This window comes from Typopeltis vanoorti, chromosome 7, assembly GCF_054136105.1.
Source record: "Typopeltis vanoorti isolate ZY-2024b chromosome 7, IOZ_Tvanoo_1.0, whole genome shotgun sequence".
Classification (NCBI taxonomy): Eukaryota; Metazoa; Arthropoda; class Arachnida; order Uropygi; family Thelyphonidae; genus Typopeltis; species Typopeltis vanoorti.
In genome coordinates this window covers 78,886,566-78,910,741 of record NC_143555.1, presented here as the reverse complement: position 1 = coordinate 78,910,741, position 24,176 = coordinate 78,886,566, and the positions used below count along the sequence as shown (strand labels likewise).

At 35.1% G+C, this 24,176-nt stretch overlaps 1 protein-coding gene across 2 annotated transcripts in view; it reads left to right on the top strand.

The window, feature by feature from the left end:
• Positions 1–14,436: 14,436 nt before the first annotated feature.
• LeuRS (Leucyl-tRNA synthetase) overlaps positions 14,437–24,176 on the top strand; it is a 388,197-nt gene continuing 378,457 nt past the window's right edge. For both annotated transcript variants that reach the window (XM_090395982.1, XM_090395980.1), the window contains exons 1-2: positions 14,437–14,611; positions 20,752–20,967. In XM_090395982.1, coding sequence (XP_090252108.1) covers positions 14,606–14,611; positions 20,752–20,967 — 222 coding nt within the window. In that variant the 5' untranslated portion in view covers positions 14,437–14,605. The remainder of the gene's footprint in view (positions 14,612–20,751; positions 20,968–24,176) is intronic.

The window sequence follows — 24,176 nt, the reverse complement described above, 5'->3', positions numbered from 1 at the left end:
AAATATGTGAGAAAAAGGTATTTTGTGAGTTTTGGGTAGAAATAAAACCACATTTTCAATGTTTTTACATCAAATTGTTTTTATTAAAATTAGTACTCTAACGATACACTTAAAAAGTAAAGTATGCTTATATAATTAAAGAAAAATGTATATAGCAATAATTATGAGTTCAATATTTGATAATGCCTCCTTTTGCTGCAGTTGCTGCTTCGATTCTTTTGGGCATACTTTCTATGCATTTGGAGCAATTTAATTTTATGGATTCATTCCTGTGGCACACATCAATCAAACGCTCTATTAATTGACATTTGGTGGGGAAAAGTTCCTTGGAAATTTCTCGCTTCATCAGCTCCCAAAGGTTCTCGATAGGGTTGAGATTCGGTAAATTTTCAGGCCAGTCAAGAACCTTGAATTTTTTGTCATTCAGAAATTTTGTTACTTTGTTTGCCTTATGGCAAGCAGCAGACTCATGCATGAATGTGATATCGTTATTCCGGAACCACTCCTGTATCTTGGTCTCCAGTACCTTGATGTATTGTTCCTGCTTCATTGTTCAAGCCCATGTCCTTGATGCGTCGACGAGCTGTCATTGAAGATATCTTAATGCCAGCATCCTACATCTTTTTGTAAGAACCCTCCGAGGTGTCTTCCTGTTTTCCATGCAAATATCTCTAATTTTTCTTTCGTCCCGTTGGGTGGTAATTTTTTTTCGGCCACATTTCTTCAAACTCTTCGGTGCGAATTCAATATTTGCATTATTTTTTTTTATTATTTGGCCGACTGATGCTAATGAAACATTAGCTAATTGATGCTATCTTCCTTTAAAAATGTTCAGTATTCATTAAGAGCATTTTTATTCCTGAAATTTTCATTGGAGAAAGATCTTTGGCCTTACCCATGGTAAAAATACACTCTCTCAAGAGAAGAATAAAAAAAAATCATAAAATAACACAATACGACGCTTATAAACCATATATTGTACGCCCATACTTGGTAGATCCAACCTTGGCTTTGTGCCAAGAAGAGTCAATTCAAGATGAGGGGGGGGGGAGGAATAAAGGATGCCTGAATTGGCCACCAACACGCGAAGTCACGTGCTTTATGTATAAATTTTCCAAACTGCTATACAAGCAAAATAGTTACCACTTTAAGAACTACAATTTTCATAAAAGAAAAGCTAATTTTCCGACTTATAATAATAAACACTCATCCCACGAAACGCATTGATTACTTTATTATTGGAATGAATTCTCCTTCTTTTTGAGAAGTGTCGAAGGGTCTCGTATCTCTACGCGTATAGTATAAATATTGAAATAAACTACTTACCGTCAAAATATTATAAGAAAACAACTCCAAAAGTAATTAAAACGCTTGAATAACCTCAATAACTTATAAACAAATGCAATTGAACAAGATGGCTGTCAAGCGGTGGCTGAGAATCTAAACACAAAATGGCGTCCATATGACAGGTTATGAAACCAACAGTACAGTATTGTCAACTGTATATTTAAAATCAGTAAACATAATTATTTAATAAAAAAATATAAAGAACTCCGTGTAACCAGGTTTTCATTTATTATAATTGGTTGAAGTGTAAAATTGTTATAGAGGTGGCTCTAATAATATATTCACTCACTGTATCTTAAATATCTTAAATATATTTCTATCATCCCGCCCCTCGTTTTTCGTCTATTAATGACTTCTGTAATCCACAAATCCTCAATCTAACCTCATAGGAAGCATTCCACACGCCACTCATCTCTAGATCCTCTCCACCACTTCATCCCCAAGAAAACCAGGTGACCCATACCTCAGCACAGTGATCCAGATGTGGTTGTATCAAAACTTTCTAAAGAAGAGTGATAACTCCCTCATCTCTGCTTGTTAGTGCGTTATTCAATAACCAAGTAATCCTGTGAGCTACCCTGGCAACCTTAGAGATATATCCTCTGAACTGCAACTTCCTATCTATTACTACTACTACTACTACTACTATCCCCAAATCGCTAGCTTCATCAATTTCCTGGAGTATAGTTCCATCAATGTTGCACACAGCATGTAAAATTGTATTCCAAAACTTTTGTAAACTTTCCACTTCCACATTAAAGTAACATTCATTATGTTTTGTTCATAGTGTGTTAGCCTATTTAAATCATCTGTAATTGAATTGAAAATTCTGTACATTACCTTGATTGACTATTACCCTATCCAACTTTACATCATCAGCAAACAACCGAATAACTCCCTTCAAATTATTTCCTATATCATTTATTTACAAATTTAATATTCTAATATTCGTGAAAGGGACACTTATGAAGGAGAAGGTAGTGTGATAGTTTAGGGGACATTTCGTTAGGTGCACATATCCAAGTATATGCACTTCCTAGAGGAACTATGAATTCTACAACTTTGAGAAACGAGGTCCTGAACCCCTTTATTCGTCCGTGTGTGGGTGCAATAGGGAGAATTTAATTTACAAAACGATAATTTTTGTCCTCGTCGAGGGAAACTCATGGAACCATGTCTTGAGGATGTTTGGGATGCTCAAGGCTGCCTGATAAAAGTTCGATTTTAAGCGACTTTCTGTAACCCAGAGGTTTGCAACCTGCTGAGTGACTCCCACCAGGCAGATGCAAAGTAATAATCAGCATTTGTGTTTATTTTTATTAAATACTTTTAAGAAATATTTTGTCATTAATATTCCATTAGAAATTTAACGTAACTTTTTCAGAAAATATATGTGTTCTATTTTACTTTTGATTTGATTTTGAAGTATAAATATCTACAGTCAAAAAACTGCAAGAAACTCTTAGTTCTAAAAAATATCACCTAACGCCTTTTATTTCTGTATAGTAGCCTAGGCCGTTTTAGCTCTAACTTTTTATAGACTGAGTGGGAAGCTCAATCTCCACTGGTAGCCGATCAGGGATAGCTGGCCCAAGGCTATCACTAATTTAAGCAGCCCGCAGTGAAGAAATGGCTCAACAAGTGCTGCCATCTCGTGGTTCCTGTGGACCCGAACACAATATTTTTAATGTCTGAAACAGTGTGAGTTCTGCGGTCGATTTTCGTGAGTTTACGTGATGAAACACCCGAGTTTCCGGGAGAAAAAAACCTCTTGCCCGTGCGAGAGATCGACGAACTCGGGAACTGGTCTGAAAAAAGGTTTATAAAAAGTTCCTCTATAATCAGTGACTAGCCTTGAACTTAAGTCTATCTTTGGGCAGTTTAGTGCTGAGCAGTGCAAAACCACTTCCACAGAGCCACACATTCTCATAAAAAACTCTTCGTTTTACTACACTAAAATGCATCCTAAGAAAATATAAAACAGTATTGTTTTGTGAAAAATATACAGGAATTGGAATTTTTTTTTTTACAACACAGGGAGTGAATTTCTAAACAAAATTGAATACCACTGCCTTAGGCAGTCCCATAGTTAGTTACTGTATGATATAGACAAATAGCGCTTTTTTTCCCTCCCAAAACTCGCTTTCTTTATCCTGTAGATGAAAAAAATCGACCACTATATAGTTAATCCTATGGTTCTATTTCAGACATAACAAGAATGCCTCTTTTGGTCACTAACATACATATATTATATCTGAAACGCAGCAGACACGTACTGCCACGAAATGGCAGCATGTCTACTGCTGTCACTCTCTAATAAAAGACAACATCTCTTGAAAGGTTCGAGCTCACTCTTAATGATGTCTAATAGTGGAGACTAGCTGCCAACTGATCTAAAAATCACTTTGAAAGTGAAAGGAGTTACTTGATTCATAAAGGATTATAAAAATATATATCAGATGTAAAACGTGTGGCCAATAATCAGGAAATAAAACGTAGGCTGCGTTTTAGAAGTGACACTTGACTGAATTTTAGTTTTATTTAATTTTTTTAAATAATCAGTGATAGTGTTGTTGTTTAGCATTATAGTAGAGATCGAATTTTAGAGTGGACGTTTACATTTTCAAGAAAGTACTTCCACTTCTACTGAGCTACACAGTAGCTCAGTAGAAGTGGCATTTGCACTGTATGACGCTTGACCACACGACGAAAGACTTTGGTTCGAATCTAGTCGCCGACTAGACTAGTGGAACGTTTTCTGAGCCTTTTCTTGACCTGTTTCCGAGTTAGTCGATCTCTGGCACGGGAAAGCGGGGCAAACTCGGGTTTTTCGTCCGTAAATGCAAGAAAATCGGCCGTCGAACCCATACTATTTTCAGACATTAAAAATATTGTGATAGGGTTAGGGACCACGAGATGGCAGCACTTGCTAGCCGCCTTCTTCACTTTGTACCAATTAATTGGTGATAGCCTCAGGCCAGCTATCTTTGATTGACTACCAGTGGAGATTGAACTGCCCACTCAGTCTCCAAAAGTTAGATAGGGCTAAAACGGCCTCGCCTACTCCCTGTGCTAAATCAGCTAACACAAAAAGGTGTTAGCTGATTTTTTTTTGATTTTTTGAAAAATCTAATATCAGATCACCAATCTTAAAAGTTAGTGAGGCTAAAGAGCACCAATTAATCCTTATGGTAATAAAATGTATTAGAAGATTTATAGAAAGTAGCTCAGTGGAAGTGACTCCTGCATCCTCTGTGCTTGGTCGTTCGAAGTTTGACATAAGTTCAAGTCTAGTCGCTGATTGGAGGAACTTTTTCTAACCCTTCCTTCGACCGGTTCCCGAGTTAGTCGATCTCTTGGAAGCGGGTTTTTACTTCCGGAAACTCGGTTTTTCATCCCTTAAACTCAAGAAAATCGACTGTAGTACCCACAGTATTTCAGACAGTGACATATCTTGTTACGGTTAAGTACCAAGAGATGGCAGCAGCCTCTTCTTCGGTGGCTGCTATAATTAGTGTTAGACATGGGCAAGCTATCTCTGATTGGCTACCGGTGGAGATTGAACTGCCCACTCAGTCTCCAAAAGCTAGATAGGGTATAAAGGCCTCGCCTACTCCCTATAAGGGAATAAAAGGCGTTAGCGATTTTTTTATGTCAAACAAGTAGGCATTCGAAAATGCAGCCAACCTCCAGGTTCCTCAATCTCTCACTCATTTTCTTTTTTATATTTATTTTAGCATGCCACATACATCTTTGTTTTAGATGAAGCAGGTAAAGCTTTTGAAAAGTATATTAACGAAATCAATTGCACACAGTTCAATCGCTATGTGACCTTTTTGGTGCAAGTATGTGGAAATAGTCAGAGTGACTTTTAATGCAACATATGTATAAACTATATTCCAAATTTGGTCTCTTTTGTAGTGATCACCAAATTTGTATTTGTTTAGTCTGGAGAAGAAGCAATCCCTCAACCTCTTCACTTTAGTCCATTTAGACTAAATATTTCTGAAAAAGTTAAAGAATGTCAAAAAACATTTTACTCCAAGTTTGATCAAACCATACTGAACGATGCAACCTGCATCATTGTCTGAAACGAAAGTGATTCCCTTCGTAATTCAGAGTCTGTTCTGTTCATTTTAGTAAGTGGACTGAATTTTTTAGAGTACCTTAAGCAATAAAAAAACAGACATATTCTAGAGTTGGTCAAACTGGTTGAATTCTGCAACTTACAGAAATTTCTGCATATTAGAGGAATCTAGCAACCCCTTCCATTTCGTCCGATTGGACTGAATTTTTTGAAGGACTTTAAGCATTTTGAAACCTGCCATGTTCTAAATTTTGTTAAAATCGATTGAATAATGAGAGATGCGCAATTTTTCGACCCATCCCATTGATATCTTTTTGATTATGCAGAAATTCTCTGAAAGCAAAAATAATATAAGAAAACCTATATGCTAAATATAGTCGATATCAGTTAACACGAGACGTGCCTGTGAAGGGAGTACTTTCACCCTGACCCTGCATTTTAGTATTATCAGGGAAGTTTATCAGAGGGAGCGTTATCTCAGCAACTTAGGAAGAAACCATTATATAAATATCCAAATCATCTAACGGCTTTTCATTAATTTCCTAAAGGATATGAGAGCGCATATTCCATTGGTCCATATCGGTTAATCAATGTGACCTGCAGAGGTGCATATCTGTGTGTATAAGTTAGATAGGAATGAAATGGTCTTGCCTACTCCCTCTATGGGAATAAAAGGCGTTATATGTTATTATTATTGTTATTATTATTATTAGGGAGTGAGGCAAGTCCACGTCCACGTCATGCTCCCTGGGACCTTCCGTAGGGTATACTCCCTACAAGGATGCTAGCGGACCTCTGTGAAGAACAACGGACAAATCAGTGGAAGAGGATTTGTATCCCAACAGTGAAATGTGCGGAAGAATCTTCAGAGGAGCAGACCTCTATAAACAACCCGGGCTCAGCTGGCTCCAGCTGTCAGTACCCAGTTAGGGCCCCTACCTAGGGTTATAAGGAAAAATAAAGGATTCAATCCTCAGGCAAAGGGAAGCAGCTTTGTCAGTACTGACACAAGGTTGAAGGCTCATGATGACGGTAAAGCTTGTGATTAGAAAATTGCAGATGGCAATACAGTTTATTGTGTACATCTGTAATACTGCAGAGCAGAAAGCAAATGGAGAAACTACTGCTCTATTCTCTCTCCAGACTAACCACCATGGCGAGAAAATCTACACAAATGGCCCCGAGTTACCGGCGTCCCTTAAATGGGACAGGGGTGCGAAGAATCTCCGGGCTCAACATGGTGCGCTCAGTAAAACTAGGAACCTGGAATGTCAGAACCTTGTATGAAGCAGGTACGCTAAGAAAGGCTATTCAAGAAATGAAAAGACTTGAAATTGGAATTTTAGGAATGAGTGAAGTTAGGTGGCCAGGATCAGGCAAAACTCAAGTCAATGATATGACAATGTATCACTCTGGAAGTTGTGAAAACAACCATCAAAACGGAGTTGGAATAATAATAAACAAAGAGATCAATAAGTCACTGTTGAGCTTCATCCCTTACTCCGATAGGATGATGTTATTAAAACTGAAAGGAAAACCACTAGATGTTAATCTTATACAAGTCTATGCTCCTACTGCTGATAAGAGTGATACCGAGATTGAAGAATTTTATGATCAATTAAAAGAACTAATGAAAAATACAAAAAAAGCATGATATTAACATAGTCATGGGTGATTTCAGTGCTAAAGTTGGGAAAGGTAGAAGTGGAGATGCAGTTGGCGAACATGGACTGGGCACAAGAAATGAGAGAGGTGACCGTCTTTTTCAATTCTGCCAGGAAGAGGAGCTAATAATCACAAACACATGGTTTAAGCTACCACCTCGAAGATTGTTTACTTGGCGATCACCACAGGATAATAATGGGAATATAGTCAGAAACCAAATTGATTACTTACTAATTAATCAAAGATTTCCAAGTTCTATAAAGAGTACAAAAACCTATCCTAGTGCAGATATTGCTTCCGATCATAACCTACTGGTGGCAGAGTTACAACTTAGACTGAAAGCTATGCTTAAGAAACATAAAAAAAAAAAGGTTTGATTTGGGAAAATTAAAAAACACAGAGATAAGAAGCAAATTGAGTCAAGATCTGAATCAAGAGCTAGCACTTATCAAGAATGATGACATAAGGGTTGATGAATCGTGGGACAAATTGAAATCTGTCTTCATAGAGAAATGTACCAATACCTTATGTCCTAATAGAGCAGTAAAAAAGAAAGATTGGATGACTGATGAAATTCTTTCTCTCATGGATCAACGCAGATCATATAAAAATCATAATCCAACAAAATATACAGAAGTTCAGAAAATTATTAAACACAAGATCAAAAAAGCAAAAGAAATCTGGATGAATGAAAAATGTAAAGAAATAGAAATTCTACAGGAAAAACATGACAATTTTAATCTACACAAAAAGATGAAAGAGACCTCAGGTATATATAAGAAAAAACAATTCTGTATCCTTCGAAACAAAAATTGAGAAATTATATCCAAAAAGGATGACAAAATACAAGAATGGGTGAAATATATAGAACTCTTTACTGATGACAGACAGAACCCAGAAAATACTTATGAACATATGGAAGGTCCATGCATTCTAAAATCAGAGGTAGAATGTGCATTGAACTAAGCTAAAAATGGTAAAGCCCTAGGACCAGATAGAATACCGGCAGAAATAGTAAAGTTATTAGAAGGTGACAACATTAACATATTAGTAAAGCTATTTAATAAGATCTACGATACAGGCATAATCCCTCAAGACTGATTACAGTCGACCTTCATCATGCTACCTAAAAAAGTAAATGCGAAAACTTATAATGACTATAGAATGATCAGCCTAATGAGTCTCGTTCTCAAAATGTTTCTGAAAATAATTCAAAAAAGAATATACAGAAAATGTGAAGACACCATCAGTGATACCCAATTCGGCTTTAGAAACGGTTTAGGAACAAGAGAGGCCCTTTTCTGTTCTCAGATCTTATTTCAAAAATGTATTGACCAAAACAAGGTAATATTCATTTGCTTCATCGACTTCAAGAAAGCATTTGACAAAGTCCAACATGCTAAAATGATTGTACTATTAAAAAGAATTGGATTAGATGGTAAAGACATCAGGATCATTGAAAACTTATATTGGAACCAAAAGGCATCTGTTCAAGTTGATGACATTATTACAGACTCCATTAACATCAAACGAGGAGTAAGGCAAGGATGTGTGTCACCACTTCTTTTTAACATCTACTCAGAAGCCATATTTCCAAAAGTCTTGGAAGGAATCATCAGTAACATCCGATATGCCGATGATACAGCTCTTTTGGCTGACAATATTCAGGATCTTCAAAATCTTTTGGAGCTAATAAATGCAGAGAGTGAAAAAATGGGATTAAAAATAAATATCACCAAAACTAAATTCATGGTCATAAGTAAGAAACCAATTCTTAATTTAGCACTTTCTTTAAATAGGAAACAAATAGAAAGAGTGGCAAAGTTTAAATATCTCGGATGCTGGTTAAATGAAGATTGCAATCCAGAAATGGAAATAAAAGTTAGAATTGAAATGGCAAGAAAAATTTTTCTCTTGATGAAATCAACACTGTGTAACCGCAGTTTAAACTTAGAGCTTAGAGTACGCATGGTTAAATGCTATGTATGGTCTGTGCTGCTGTACGGTGCAGAAACTTGGACCTTGAAGACAACATCAATAAAAAGACTTGAAGTCTTTGAGATGTGGTTATACAGACGAATGTTAAAAATCCCATGGACAGCAAAAACGTCCAATCAGGAAGTACTGAAACAAATGGGGAAATCACGTGAACTTTTAGATACCATAAAAAGAAGGAAAACTGCATATCTTAGTCACCTACTTCGTAATGAAAAATATAAGATACTTCAATTGATTATAAAAGGGAAGATAAATGGAAGAAGAGGACAAGGAAGACGAAGAAAATCTTGGCTGGCAGATATCAGACAGTGGACTGCTCAGAATAGCTGAGAATCGCTCAAAATTTACAAGGTGGTCGCCGACCTCCGATAGGAGATGGCACTCAAAGAAGAAGATTATTGTTATTATTATTATTATTATTATTATTATTATTATTATTATTATTATTATTATTATTATTATCTGAGAACTCTAGGGAGTCAATGACGTATCGAGGGAGGATATAAATCACCCAAACCAAACTGTGAGAGAAACCTAGCTCTTACCCCTTTCTTGACTGTGAACAAACTTAACTTCCATGGATGCCCTATCCTCTCTCCCCGCCTTCACATAACGAAAAATTTCATCAGACGACATCCTATAACACCCATTCAAAAGTTTATAGACCGCTATCATATCATCTTTCTTTTTCATTTTAACTAGAGTCTGTAATCTACATACCCTCAATCTGTCCTCATAATCTGAATCTCATAATCCAGATATAATCTTTGTAACTCTTCTTTGCACCCTTTCCACAGCTTTCTTTATCCCCTTGGAACCTGGTAGACCAAATCTGTGCACAATAATCTAGATGTCGTCTTATCAAAGACTTATGAAGAGGCACAATGACCAGTAATTCCAATTTAACTCTTTTGGAGCTAGATCTAGCTCTTTGTTTTCTTCCCTAGCTACAAAAATTTTAATCTAGCACTTAGTTCTAAATCTAGCTCCTTCAGAACTAGTTTCAGCTTTTTTTAGTTGTTTTTATAACTTACTGTTAAAGAAATTGTTTTAAAAGTTTTCCAAATGTTCGCATTTTATAAGGAATTGTATTGAATGTTTGGTGCGAGCAATGTACACGTTTCAAACGCATGACGTCAGTCAGTCACGTAGCCCAACAATCTGCCATTTTGTTACCTTTTTTTTTTTGATAGCACCGTTACAAGTTAGTCTTTGCACAGTCTTCTGGTTGGTAGTTATAGCGAGTGGGAAGTTTTCAAAGACTGATCGTAATTCATTGCAGTAAAGAGTTGTATATCCTTCTTCAAAAACGAGCAAAGAGAAAAATAAAGTTTACAAGCAAAAATTTAGGATGGAGTGGTTGCAAATGGGAATGTTTAGTAAATGGTTGTGTGAAGTTCCTGGTGACGCTACAAAAGACCACTGTAAGTTTTGCAGATATGATATAGCTGTTAAATATTGTCAGCTTGTACAGCATAGCGAAACTAAGAAACACCTTGCTGCAGTTCCATATAAGGCTGTTCCTATTTACAAATATGCTTGTGAAAAAGTCTGACGAGATCGCGAACTTTGAAGGTAGGTTAGCATTATTTCTTTGTTGTCACTCATCATTCAACAGTTGCGATCATCTTGTAGATCTTTGCAAAAATATCATCCCAGACAGTCAAATTATGCCAAAGGTAAAAATGCACCGAACTAAGTGCTCTGCAATTGTAAAGAATATTCTAAGTGAGCATTTTGAAGATCTAATTGCCGACATTGGAGATGAAAATTTCAGCTTGCTAATAGACGAATCGAATGATATCACAGTGAATAAGATTTTAGGAACGGCCATCATTTATTATAGCAAGAAATTCAACAAAATTATGCATACATTTCTGAGCATGGTTGTTCTAAAAAAGTATGACGCTAGTGGTATTGTGGCTCCACTGAAAAAAGAGCTCTTGACCAAGAAACTGGACATTAAAAATCTCATTGCGATTGGTACAGACAACGCCAGTGTTATGGTTGGTGTCAATAATGGTGTTTATGAACAACTGAAGGCATTTATTCCCTCCTTAATTTTAATTACAACTGGCAGTGTCTCACACTTGTGCAGAATCTCTCACAAGAAAATTAGAATTTTTAGTTGCCGAAATGTATACGTGATTTTCACATTCTTCTTCAAAACAAGCAGCATACAAAGAGCTGTATCAAACTCTGAAAATTGTAAGCAGTTGTGCAACAAGGTGGCTCTCCATTGAACCTGCAGTAGACAGAATTCTCAGGCAGCGGTTGGAATTAAAAACTCACTTCGAAGTCATGAGTGTGACTGAGAAATGTTACAAAGCTGAAATTTTGTGGAAGATGTACAAAGATGAAAGGAATCTGTTGTACCTCTTATTTTTGCATCCTGTTCTAGTTCAAGTTCAGCAAGTTAACAAAATTTTCGAATCTAACAGTGCTGATAAGATGAGATTATTTGAAGACCTTTCTCGTTTGATTCGTTCTCCTGCTAATATGATAGTGCTACCATCATCCACAGTCGACCTTCTAGAGTTAGAGATTGAAGACTATTTGGATTCCAATCCAAATCTTGGTTAGAGATTTGAAAGAAAAATTTCAGAGTTGATGATACAAAAGAAAATAACGCAAAATGATGAGCGAAATCTTAGAACTAAAGCAAGGCAGTTTCTTCTTGGTCTCTTCAAACAGCTTAAGCAAAGGTTGCCTGAAAACTTGATATTTTAAGAATGATGTCTTCTTTTTCTGTTGACAATACCCTAAAATATATAAAAGAACCTATTATTCCCATCTTAGAAATAATGCTGAAAACAGAAAAAGATGTTGCTGCTGGTGAATACCAGTACAATACTATCCACTTAAATAAATGGACAAATATAGAAAACACAGCTATTCTGGACTGAAGTACAAGAATATAAAGATGCATCTGGAATGAATCCATTTAAAGAAATTGCTCAGTGTGCAATAAATTTATTAATACTGGCAAATTCTAACGCAGAAATTGAACGGATTTTTAGTTCCATGGATGTAGTTAAAACTAAATTAAGAAACAAGATGGAATTGCCAATGCTGACAGCTATTTTGTCAGTCAAGTATGGGCCACAGGCGTAACAACAAGTGCTGTACAGACTATCATTTACCAGCATCTACACTGATGATGGTGAAATATAATAAAGCTGGAAATCTAAGTGAAAAGGTAGGTAAATTAAGTGCAGAAGACCACATCGAAGATGTATTTAGCCACTTATATGCAAGTATCACTTCAACTTGAATAAAGGAAGTAACTTAAAAGTACCAGCTACTAGTTAAAATTTTAGCTTGAAATTTTTATTTTTAACTCCGTTTTAGCTCTTTTTAGCTCTTTTTTTTAAAGATTTAGCTGTTTTTAGTAATTTTATTGACATCTAAGGATAAGGTAGTCAAGATGACTACTTTATCCTTAGATGTCAAGGTTCGCTACAACATCGCAATTATCTTCTGAGTTTCTCAGTTTCTTGCCAGCCTGCCTGGCCGAATGGTTAATGTATCTGCTCTCCAGCCCAAAAGCTACGGGTTCGAATCCCGTTGCGGGCATGGATGTTTGCGATTGTGAAAATAGTAGTAGTGGTGGTGGTGGACGGTAGATGGCTTTGGTGTAGTTGCGATTCGTTGGTGGATTGAGTGGTGGAGACCGAGTTGTAGAGTAGGTGCCCTTCCTCGATGAGTCTTTGATTCCCTAGTGGTGTCACGTAATAATAATCCATCTAATATAATATGCCGATGGAAATCTCATTACACCAAAGTGCATAACTTTATGCTAATGCCAGGCATTTTTTTTGACCAAATTTCCAGCCTATTCAAATCATTTTGTAAGTGCTGGATATCAGTAGGATTTGTCTTTCCTATCTTTGCATCATTGGTAAGCAATTGCACACCTGATACTAGATTCTGCCTGATGTCATTAATGTATAGATTGACCAATAATGGGCCGAGAACTGAACCTTGGGGTACACCACTGGTCACCTTAAATCTGCAGATTCACACTCACTGTATACTACTTTTTGATATCTGTCTGTTAACCATCCCCTGATCCAAATCTAGAGTTTATATTTCAATCCCATATATCTCCAATTTATGAAAAAGCCTTTCGTTTGTTATCCTATCAAATACCTTAGAAAAATCCAACGTTATCATAGTGTGTCCATTTCCTTTATCAAACTCGTCTGTAATATTGTTATAAAATATGAGCAAATTACTAAAACATGACCTTCCTTTAGCAAATCCATGCTGCTCATTGCAGAGTTTAGCTTGTTTGTCTACTCATTTCTGTTTGCGATTTCTTACCAACTTTTTTGAAATCTTCACTACCACATCAGAGATACTGATAGGTTCGGTAGTTAGACGCATCAGTTTTTGCACCACCCTTGTACAACAGAACTATCATATATTCCTTCCATTCCTGTAGTATCATTCCTGAGCTGAGACTCAAGTTATACAAACATGTGAAAGGCCTAGCCATTTCGGTTGAACATTCCTTTAGTAAACGTACTGATATTCCATGTGACTCTGTTAATAAATAAATTCTTAATCAGGTTATGCAAGAGCTCTTCAACCTTATTTTCCAACATCTGACTCTCCATCCATTGTAGCAGTAGAATTGTGCACCATGTTACATACACCTGGTTGATATATCTTAGCACAGTGAGTTCACTTAGCAAAGTGAGCAAACGAGATTGTTCAATTAAGTGAACAATCTCGTTTTCTAACGAGATTGTTCACTTAATTGAACAATCTCGTTAGCTTCCGACACTAGAGTGCCTTCTGCATTCAATAAAGTTGTTATTTTACATCCATTCTTTCTTTTGCTTGTGGTATAACGATAAAATTATTAGAAAGTTTAGTGTTTAATAAACAACTATTGGTGTTCTCTTTAGCAATTCCTAGGAGTTTTTCCTTTTGATTGCTTCATCTTATTTCAGTTTCAAGCAGTCTAAAGGAAGATATACTAAAGATGCCCAGTTATGTTGTAGTTGATGGAAGGTAGTGTTGTGTGGAGGTGGAGACTAAGTAGTAGTGGGTTGCGTGGTGTGCCTCAAGTGATGAGTCCTTGACTCGTTGGAGGTCTGATGTAATAATAAATATCAAAATATCAAACTTACTAACTCAGTCTTTATCCTATACTTCTCATTGCATCTTCCTATATATTTCTTTCTTTATATTCTGCAATTTCTCACAACCTTATCTGTAATTGTTTTATTATTTCATATAATTTTTAAACCCTTAACTGGTATCGTTTTTGTAATGCTAAACTTTCTTCCAGGTGGCGTTGACAAATTCCCTTGCTCCTCATGGTTTCTTTTCTGATGGTTGTTATATCAAGCTGAGATGTTTATGATTGGGTTTTCTGCAATTTAGAACTTAATTGTTATAAATTACATAATCTGGTTTTATGCCTATGCACCGTATTTCATGATCCTCACTTTCCTCACTTAGGAATTGCAATCTCCCTCGGCAAAACATAGCAGGATGTCGGTATGTACTTTTTTGTCATACGATTTATAGCGAGTTTTGAATGAACCACATGGCACCATGGTACACTTGTTTCCCATTGCTTGCTGAGGGAGTGAGTACTTTGTAGCAGCATTAGTGGGCTGCAAAAAATTTCCTAATTGAAGTTATCTTAAAACTTCAGGTGCATATTTAAAATATGCAATTTTATTTAATAATGAACAAAATTTCCCCACTGCGAATGTTTTTCTTTTTAAGGAAAGGCATATCTCTACCTTAGTTCCAAAATATACTCTTATATTTGTCATAACAGTAAATCGAAAAAAAAAAAAAAAAGACAAAATGTATATACTGATGTTTTAGTTTCCTGTGATGTAGTTTCGTTCGTGTGTTACACACACACACGCACACAAAATCCCTCCAAAATGCTTGATGTTGTTCAGAATAGCCAGTTACTTTCTTGCATTTATGCTTTGTGTATCTTTAGTGTTGTATTTTCATTGACACTGGCCTTCTGAGCTAGCTGTCAACATTCCACTACTTTTCCTTAAGCCTGGAAACAGGAGCAACTGCTGGTTAACATTAGTTCTTTTTCTACATGCATTTAGGTTGCTCAAGCATTGCTTTAAGCTCTTCTTCAGATTTAATGGAATGAAACAGTGCAATGAAATAATTAAACACATATTTTATAGTTTCATAATTCCATTATTTCATCTCTGTCACAGATACATCATCTGGGAAACAGTACAAAAATTGTAATGGCATATTCAGGGCACAGAAACACAAACAAGTGGAAGATGTGTGATTCAGACACTAAAGTCATAACAGCGATACCTTCTGTGGGTGTTTGTAGTTAGCTAGCTTTTGTTTTTAGGCAGGTCTATAAGAATTATTGTTCCTCAAGTGCTTGGAAGCTTCATACAACCATATTTAGTTGTTGTTTTTTAAAAAAAAAAAATGTGCTGCTGATTAAAAAAAAATAAAAATAAAAAATAAATTAAGTTAGTAAATTAATTAAAAAAATAAATTAATAAACACATAACATACCTGGAACTGAGGGGGAGAAAGGAGTTGAACCTTAAGAGACCAGATAAGGACAACCAGCTTCATATGTAGCTTGAAAGCTGTGTATAATTCTTTGAAGTTCTGGATATTTTTTTTTCTGGAGTGACCCAGATATATGGAATTTATTTATTTATTCATATGGGGTTTCCCCCTCTTTTTACCCTGGCCCTTTGAGGGGGGGGGGAATAAGTTGAGCCCACATAATGTGGGATTAAGTTTATGTATCTTATGACCGCAAGGCCATGTGTATTCATGGGGCTGTTTTTCCATTTCTGAGGAAAAGGAAAAGTTTCCAGATGAAAAAATTCTCTACCTACATATGAGACCGGCTGACTCGCCTTTAGTCAAAAGAGACCAGATAAAGGTTCCTCATGTCATGGATGGATGGGAATCAAACCTAGGTCTTTCTGACCAAAGAGTCTATATGTCTATACCAACTGAGCTACAAGGGCTCTCGTATAGGGAATAATGTATGTTGGGATGGTTGTGAAAAGTCCGGAGAACAACTATTTATTTAAATAAATAGTTTTAGTGGTATTTGGATTTTTTTTTTTTTTTTTTTTTGAGGGTATGGCAAATATGGGATGATGGATTTAGGAATGTATCTGTTCATGTTGGTAGGTTTTCTTTCTTTAAACTGAGAAAGAAAGCATTTTTGTGTGCATTATTACAAGTTTATATTTTATCCCACGTGTCTCCATGATGGCAAAATTTTGGAACTATTAAACCTGTGTTTAGCCATTTCATTATACTCTTTCATTCCATTAAATCTGAAGGTGAGTTCTATATCTATCTTCTAACCTATGGAACCAACTTGTCTATTATCCCATTATCCACTTCTGTTTCTGGAATGGACTTCCTCACACCATTTTCCCTTAGGACTAAACTCTCCAATTTTTTATTATTTTATTTTATTTTATTTTTTAAAAACCATCAATCAACAGTTTTCTTCTTTCCTTCTTTTCCTTTCTTCTTAAGTTGCTCGTGTGGTACTGATTTGTTAGAGAATTTGCAGCTTCTCATGTAGAATTCATTAAAAATAGGGGGTATTTGCTTATTCAGGGCTCCAAGTACATTCACATATCCAAGAGGCTTGATGCACATGCCATACTGGATTTGTAGTGGTCTTTATCCAAACAAAATCATTCAGTAGTTCAAAAATTAAAAGATTACTTGGGCTTGTGGCAAGATGATCTATACATAGGTAATAGATTTTTTACTCTCTATAATTGTTAATGTGCACTCAATTATAGTCAGATGTGGTCAGCTTCATTTGTTTTACTTTAGAAGAAGCTTGAAATTGGAAAGTGAAAAATAACTTTTGCATTTGATGAAAGCAAACAGGTTAATGAAATTAATGATTGTTCCTTACTTACTTAGATTATTATTATTACTGAGGTATTGTTTAATTATTCTTACAGCCAATTCAGTACAAAAAATTAACCTGACATACTGAATAAACTTTTTATCTCTTGACTTTTTAAATAATTAAAGCAATAGCAGAACCATACTGGAATTTCCATGCAAAAGTAATGGTTAATGAAGACATCTTTCCTATTTCTACAGAAGTTCTTCAGGGAGACTCTTTGACACTATATCTTGTTTTATTATCATCCTTGACTGCATTTTTTCAGACTCACAAGATAAGGAATAACTCTTGAAGATTCAACTGCATAAACAGAATAAGTAGTCTCTACTTTTTGGATGTGCTAATAACATTCAGACTGTCTAAACCACACACATAATCTGTATAATTTTATCATTGATTGGGTTGGCATTCAGTAGCAGTAAAACTATCCCTAAAAACAGTATAGGAAGCATTAAGCTAAATGACCACACCACAAGTAGGAGCATCTTGGTTCCTACATCAGCACTCTAACTGACATAGTGAAAAGAAAACACAAAACATTTCCATAAATGCCTAACTAATATTGAAATCTAAACCCATCACCACAAAAACAAAAATTCATCTGTACAATACCACCATTTAAGCCATATTTACATATGGTTCCCAAATGTGAAACATCACTACTCAGCATTCAGTTAATATCAGTAACTTTGGGACAACATACCTTCATTCAACATTAGGGCATACATAGCAAAGCCAGCACACACGTCTGATAGAAACAGTTCAGAAAAGTCAACTGAGATTGTTATGTGCTTTGCATTATGGGATACCAAGGCAGTTGATGTGAAATCATCAGCCTCTATATACAAGCCTACTCATGGAGATACTTCACATGCTGTCCTTGATGCTATCCAGAGATGAGCAATTAGGCTCATTGATGATTCCTACCTTACGGATTCACTTCAACTTCTTACAAATGCAGCTTCTACAGGTACTTCCATGGTCATTGCTCCAGTGAACTGGCAACTATCATTCCTTCACTTTCAGTTGCACCTTTTAATACAAGAGCAGCAGCTGCCAAGCATCCCTGTACTGTGCAACTGTAAACACACCGAACCTGCTTCTCCTCTTCCTCCTTTATTCCATCCACCTCTGACCTCTGGAACAGTCTTCCTCATGAAGTATTCCCAAACAATTACAACTTGCAGCTCTTCAAAAAAAAAAAAAAAAAAAATTCTATCTCAGCCCTCATCTGCACCACATACATGACACCAGTGTGTTTATAAGTCTCTTGCCGTCGCCAGATTAGATTGTGCCCTGAGGCAAACAATTAAATATCGCACCTGATGGATTATAAGACAAAAATATAAGAAAATCTCCAATTGCAATTTTGTTTTTTATTACAAGCGAAACATTAATGCAAAACAATTACATAATAATAATTAAATGTTTGCTCTACAGGGATATCGCACAATAAAACTGTTTATAAGCTCTAAATTTAAATTATAAGCTATGTCCGCCTCGATATAGTTGCTAGACCAACCAGTCTTTCTTGGGTCATTGCTGTTTGCAGATAATTTTTAATCAGTGTAAGCTTGGAAAATCTTTCCGCACTTGCTACGCTAACAGGAATTGTTAGCGTAGCATCCTGGATCTGGCTCCCACTAATGAGACCTCAGTAAAGGCCTAAACCTGTCCAGATAGTGACCGTCCCTTAATACTTAGCATTATGCATATACGAAAGGATGTGTTCTTTGCATCATGGGATACCAAGGCAATTGATGTGAAGTTATCAGCTTCTATATACAAGTAGCCTAGTCATGAAGATACTTCATGCACAAATTTTGTTTGACTTACTTGGATAAAGGATTAAACAAGAATATAATTTTTTAGCAAGTATAATTCAGTATCATCTCTGTTCTTTGCTATTGCTCTCAGCCAGCCAACTAATGGACACAGTGGAAGGAAAAAGGACAAAAAAAAAAAAAGTTTCAGCAATTCATAAGAAAAATCATTTTTGAAGTTTTGATTCAACTTCAAAGATATGACATTCACTTGTTGACTCATAATAACAGAGCAACTTGACTTTCTTTCATTTAACAGATTTTGTCTGTGAGTTGTAATATACACATTTATATATATATTTTTCTATTGGTGGTGATATTTTTAAATATGTCGGTTGTTTACAAAAACATCTGTGATACATTTTTGAACTATAACATGAAATAATTCAAGGATTATTTTGCCTTAAAGATTTATTTGTTATTATTTTTTTAAACAGAAAGAAATTGCTATTAAAACAAATTTTAATGCAAATGCCAAATATCATGTTTCATTGAAATCCATCAAGCTAGAGTGGTTCTTTATGTGCATACTCATTCTTTTATAGTGGTTCTTTTATCTTGTCAGCCTGGTTGGCTGAGTCATTAGTGTATCTGCTCTTCCATCAACAGGCTGTAGGTTCATATCCTGCTATTATCATTTATAATTGCTTTAAGTGATTGATGAATTTCATTGCCCAGTTTGAGACTGCTGTCCCACTTATTGTATGCCTGGACTGGCTTAAAAAAATTCTATGTTTGAACTCCAGAGCATGATTTCTTGATTATGTAAAAAATACAAAAAATACATAAAATTAATTAAAAAAATAAATAAAAAATTCTTAGCTGACCTATAGTAATCCTTACTAATCTATTATAGGTTTGAATCTTATGTGGATGTGAATGACAAAAAAAAAAGAAAAAAGAAGGACATGATTATGGACATCTGTGAAAGAGTATTTGTATATGAAATTTAAGCTCTTTATTTTCATTTTAATTATTGAGAACTCTTAATATAAGGGTTTGTTTGAAAAGTTTGGTAAAAAAATAAGTTAAACAGATTTTTTTTGGAAAAAATCACCTTTATTTCTCAACATAGTCTCCATCAAGGTGTGCAAGTTTGGTCCAGCGAGTTTCCAATTTTTTCATCCCTTCTAAAAAGTAGGATTTGTCAAATTGTGCAAAATAGTCATTGACAGCCTTGATCACACCCTCGTTTGAAGAAAATTTTTTCCCACCGAGCCAAATTTTTAAGTTTGGGAACAAGAAGTCACACAGGACCAAGTCCAGAGAATACAGTGGATGTGGAACCAATTCGAACTTCAATTCGTGCAATTTTGCCATTGCGAAAGCTGATGTGTTGGACGGTGCATTGTCTTGATGAAAGAGCATTTTTTTGTGTGCTAATCTTGGCTGATTTTTCTTCAGTTCTTCTTTTAAACGGTCCAACAATGATACATAATAGATTCCTGTTATTGTCTTACCCTTTTGCAAATAATCTATCATGATAATGTATCATGATTATTCCTTGGGAATCCCAAAGAACAGTGGCCATCACCTTCTCAGCTGACAAAACGGTCTTCGCTTTTTCATTGCTCATTGTTCACTTCTTCAAATAAGAGTGTTTTATCACTGCATGAAACTCATTTTTCTCTATTTTTATGAAGAATTTGAACACAGTCATTTTAAATGTTTGCCAAGCGAGAACTATGCATTTTGCACGTGACTAAAATTTTGCCAGGGTTCATGATAAAGATGATATGTGCCTACACTGGTATGAGTGAACGAATTGTGCCACCATCTATTGGAAATTTACCAAACTTTTCAAACAACCCTTGTAACTTTATATAACTTTTACTCAATTTGTTTATTATTAGAGTATGCATTTTCTGATATTGAATCAGAGTGTTATATATATAATTTTTTTTTAGGCAAATATAGAAAGAAAAGGAACCTTCAAGGTTCGAGCCCTTCAAGAAATTGAATGTGCAATGCAAGAAAAATGGGCTGTAGAAAAGATATTTGAAGAGGATTCCCCACCATATGGAAGTAATCCATTACCAGAAAAATATTTTGTTACATTTCCTTATGCATATATGAATGGTAGACTTCATCTTGGCCATACCTTTTCACTTTCAAAAGGAGAGGTAAATTTTTTTGGTTTGTTTAATAATTTCTAAATGGTTTCTGTATTATGGGAGATGATTCTGATAACTATAATGAAAGAGATAAATTTGAAGAAATTTAAAGAAAAATTTTTGAATGCTGAACAATAAATATTGTTGTAATTACCTACACACCCACATAGAGTGAGAATGAAAAAGTATCCCCCCCCCTTTTTATGATGGTAATCCATTCTAGAAACTCCATTGTGATGTGAATTGAATAAATCAATTCTCTTTTTACACGCTATATTTTGATTTAACATGGCTCAAATGGCACTATTTGAATTCATTTCTATTAAAAAGGGTATTTCCATTACAATTATGTTTACATGTTTTGTGTTTTGTTCATGCAATAGAGTTATGCAGGTATGTATTAAATTTTGAAGTTTTGGTTCTAAACACTGGTATCTAAAATCTCACTATAGTCTTTCATACAAGTTTAGAGTTATATAACCTAACATCTCGTTTCTTCCATGACAAATCATTCTGTTCTTTGTTAACAAAGGAATTATAAAGGGTTTTGCATTACCACGTTCCTGTAACTTATTCCGTCTATCGTTTCTTTATATTTTCCCTCTGAATGTTCGATCTCGTCCTTGGTGATTATAACTCACGGCTAGGTTTGGCCTTCTGTGTTCTGTCCTTTCATCACTTTCTCGACTGGAAACAGCATGGATTGAATCGATCCACGTGACTTGGAAAAGTACCTAAGATTTCTTCGTCTATTCCTTCCGCCCGACATCGCAAAATGACAGCAGAGAGTATAGTTGCCCGCTATTGACTAGACCTCGAACTGGAACTCTTCCCGACTCCACCGGAACTACTCCAGCAACTCCCGATGAAAAAATCCTAAAAAGCCCTGAAAGGGGGGGGGGGGGTTGGACAAACCCGTTTTATACCTCATATCTCTAGCGTCCTCTTTCACTTAAAACTTTCTGCCCGACTCCTGTTTCATTCCTATTTTTCTGGAATCTTCCATACAAAAACCCCCGTCTTCCCAGAAAAAAAACTGTGCACGTGCCATTCGCACGCAAGCAAATTGCCATGGACTACAATTTATCCAAGGTTGTCGTTAATGGACTTTGATCCTTCGTTATTATGCTCTAACATATATCTTTATAGAGAAACTTCTTACATTATAATCTTTTTACAGAAAATTTACATCTTTCATCTTTAATTAATAGTACAAAGTTTGCATTAGTACAATTCTTTAAACAAAATCGGTGTCTTCACTTATTTACAAGCATTTCCCCTTTTAGTTTTTTTTTCTTTTTCTTGTTAAATTCTGAATGAGATATTTCTTAGAAAAAATATTTTCATTCAAAATTCAACAATTTTAACACATTACCAGTGCGCTGGAAGGCAAACAAACAAAAAAAAGGTTGGGTTACAAAAGAAATTTTTAATGAATGGTTCCATCAATGTTTTTCATTCCAGAAGTTAAATGCTGCTTGATGTAAAAAAAAATCTGGACTTTAAAGTTTTATTGATTATAGACAATGCACATGACCATCCTGTTTTAGAACACCTAAATATGGAATTTTGTTTTCTGCTAACTAATACAACATCCATAATACAACCACTAGACCAGGGTGTGATCACAACCTTCAAAACTTACTCCTAAGAAGAACATTCCAACCCATTTTTGATAAACTAGATAAGGATAATTTACTGACACTTATTGATGTGTGGAAGAAATTTTCTATTTTGGATTGAATCAAACTTGCTGAGTTGGTGTTATCAGAATTGAGACCATCAACTTTAAATGCATGCTATGCTGGAAAGCTACTTGTCCAAAATGTGTGAAAAAGAAAAACCCTGTGCCTTTGCATACAACTGAATATTCCAGTATCATCAGATTAGCACATGCAGTTGGCAGAGAGGGATTTTATGATTTTTTGTCTGCAGATATTGAAGAATTGATGGTTGACATGAAAAAGAAAAAAAGTGATGATGATGAAGAGATTCTACTCACTGCAGGATTAATTAAAGAAGGATTTCAAATGGGCTAGTAAATTGCAAGGTCATTTTCTTACACATGATCCAAATACTGAATGAACTGAACAGTTTAAATGTGAATTGAAGTCATGTATGGTGTGATATGAAGAATTACATAAAGATCTAGTCAAAACAGGATCTGAACGATTAATTACAGAGTTTGTGGTAAAAAAAAAATTAACCTTCAGAATTATTTGAAATTAGTGCTAATTTAGTTCCTTTTACTGAAGAAAACGTTTCTGCATTGCAGTATGAACAGGACAGCCAAAGTGTTTCAAGTGATGGAAGTGATTTAATTCCAGTCTCATACAAAAGAATGAAGCTACTGTCAGAAAGTGACGGTGAATAAAATTTAACTAATAACCATATGCGCGGGTGTGTTTGGGCCTTTTTGAATTTCTGTTTTAGTGACACACTATTTTCTTTAAGAAAGATACGTATATACTTTAAATAAGTATTTAAAATATTCCATTAAAATTAAATAGTGTTTTATTCAATGATTTTCACATGTTTTGTTTGAAAATAACTTATTGTTCATATCGGGTTTTCACATCTGAACCATTTTATTTTTTTTTCATATGCACTGTAATTTTTTTTAACATGGCTTTCATTTACATTTTTTTCTGGAACCAGTCTACTGTGTAAATGGAGAATTGGGTGTATTTTGGTAATTCATTCATTCCAGTACATTGAAAGTTGAAATTTTTGCTCCATAACCAAGTTATTTTCCTTTAATAATTGGTGGGATTTAAAATATAAATGATTTAATTTATTAATTTAAAATATTATGACTTGAAAAAAATGGTGGGGTATAAAAACGCTGAATAAGTACTTTATTTACTGAAATGTAGGTTAAAAACATTAAAAAATATATAAATTGTATTAAACTTATTGTTAGACTGGAAAAGCTACTTCTTAAATTCTTTGCTGTCAACTTTCTGTGATCCTCATTTTACTTTTCCTGATCCTCTACATTAACTTCTACACGAAAACACAATTACATGATCTAGAATTCTGCTTTCAGCCTCAGCTTTGCTAAATTAATGAATGCCTGAAAGCCATAAGTTCCTCTAGATTGCATTATAGCACTAGTAAGAAATGTATTTCAAGAATTCACAATCCTAAGATGTTGAACTTCTTCCAGAATTCCTTTAAGGTGGTGGCTTGCTCGCTCTCTTTCTTGATGCCACTTG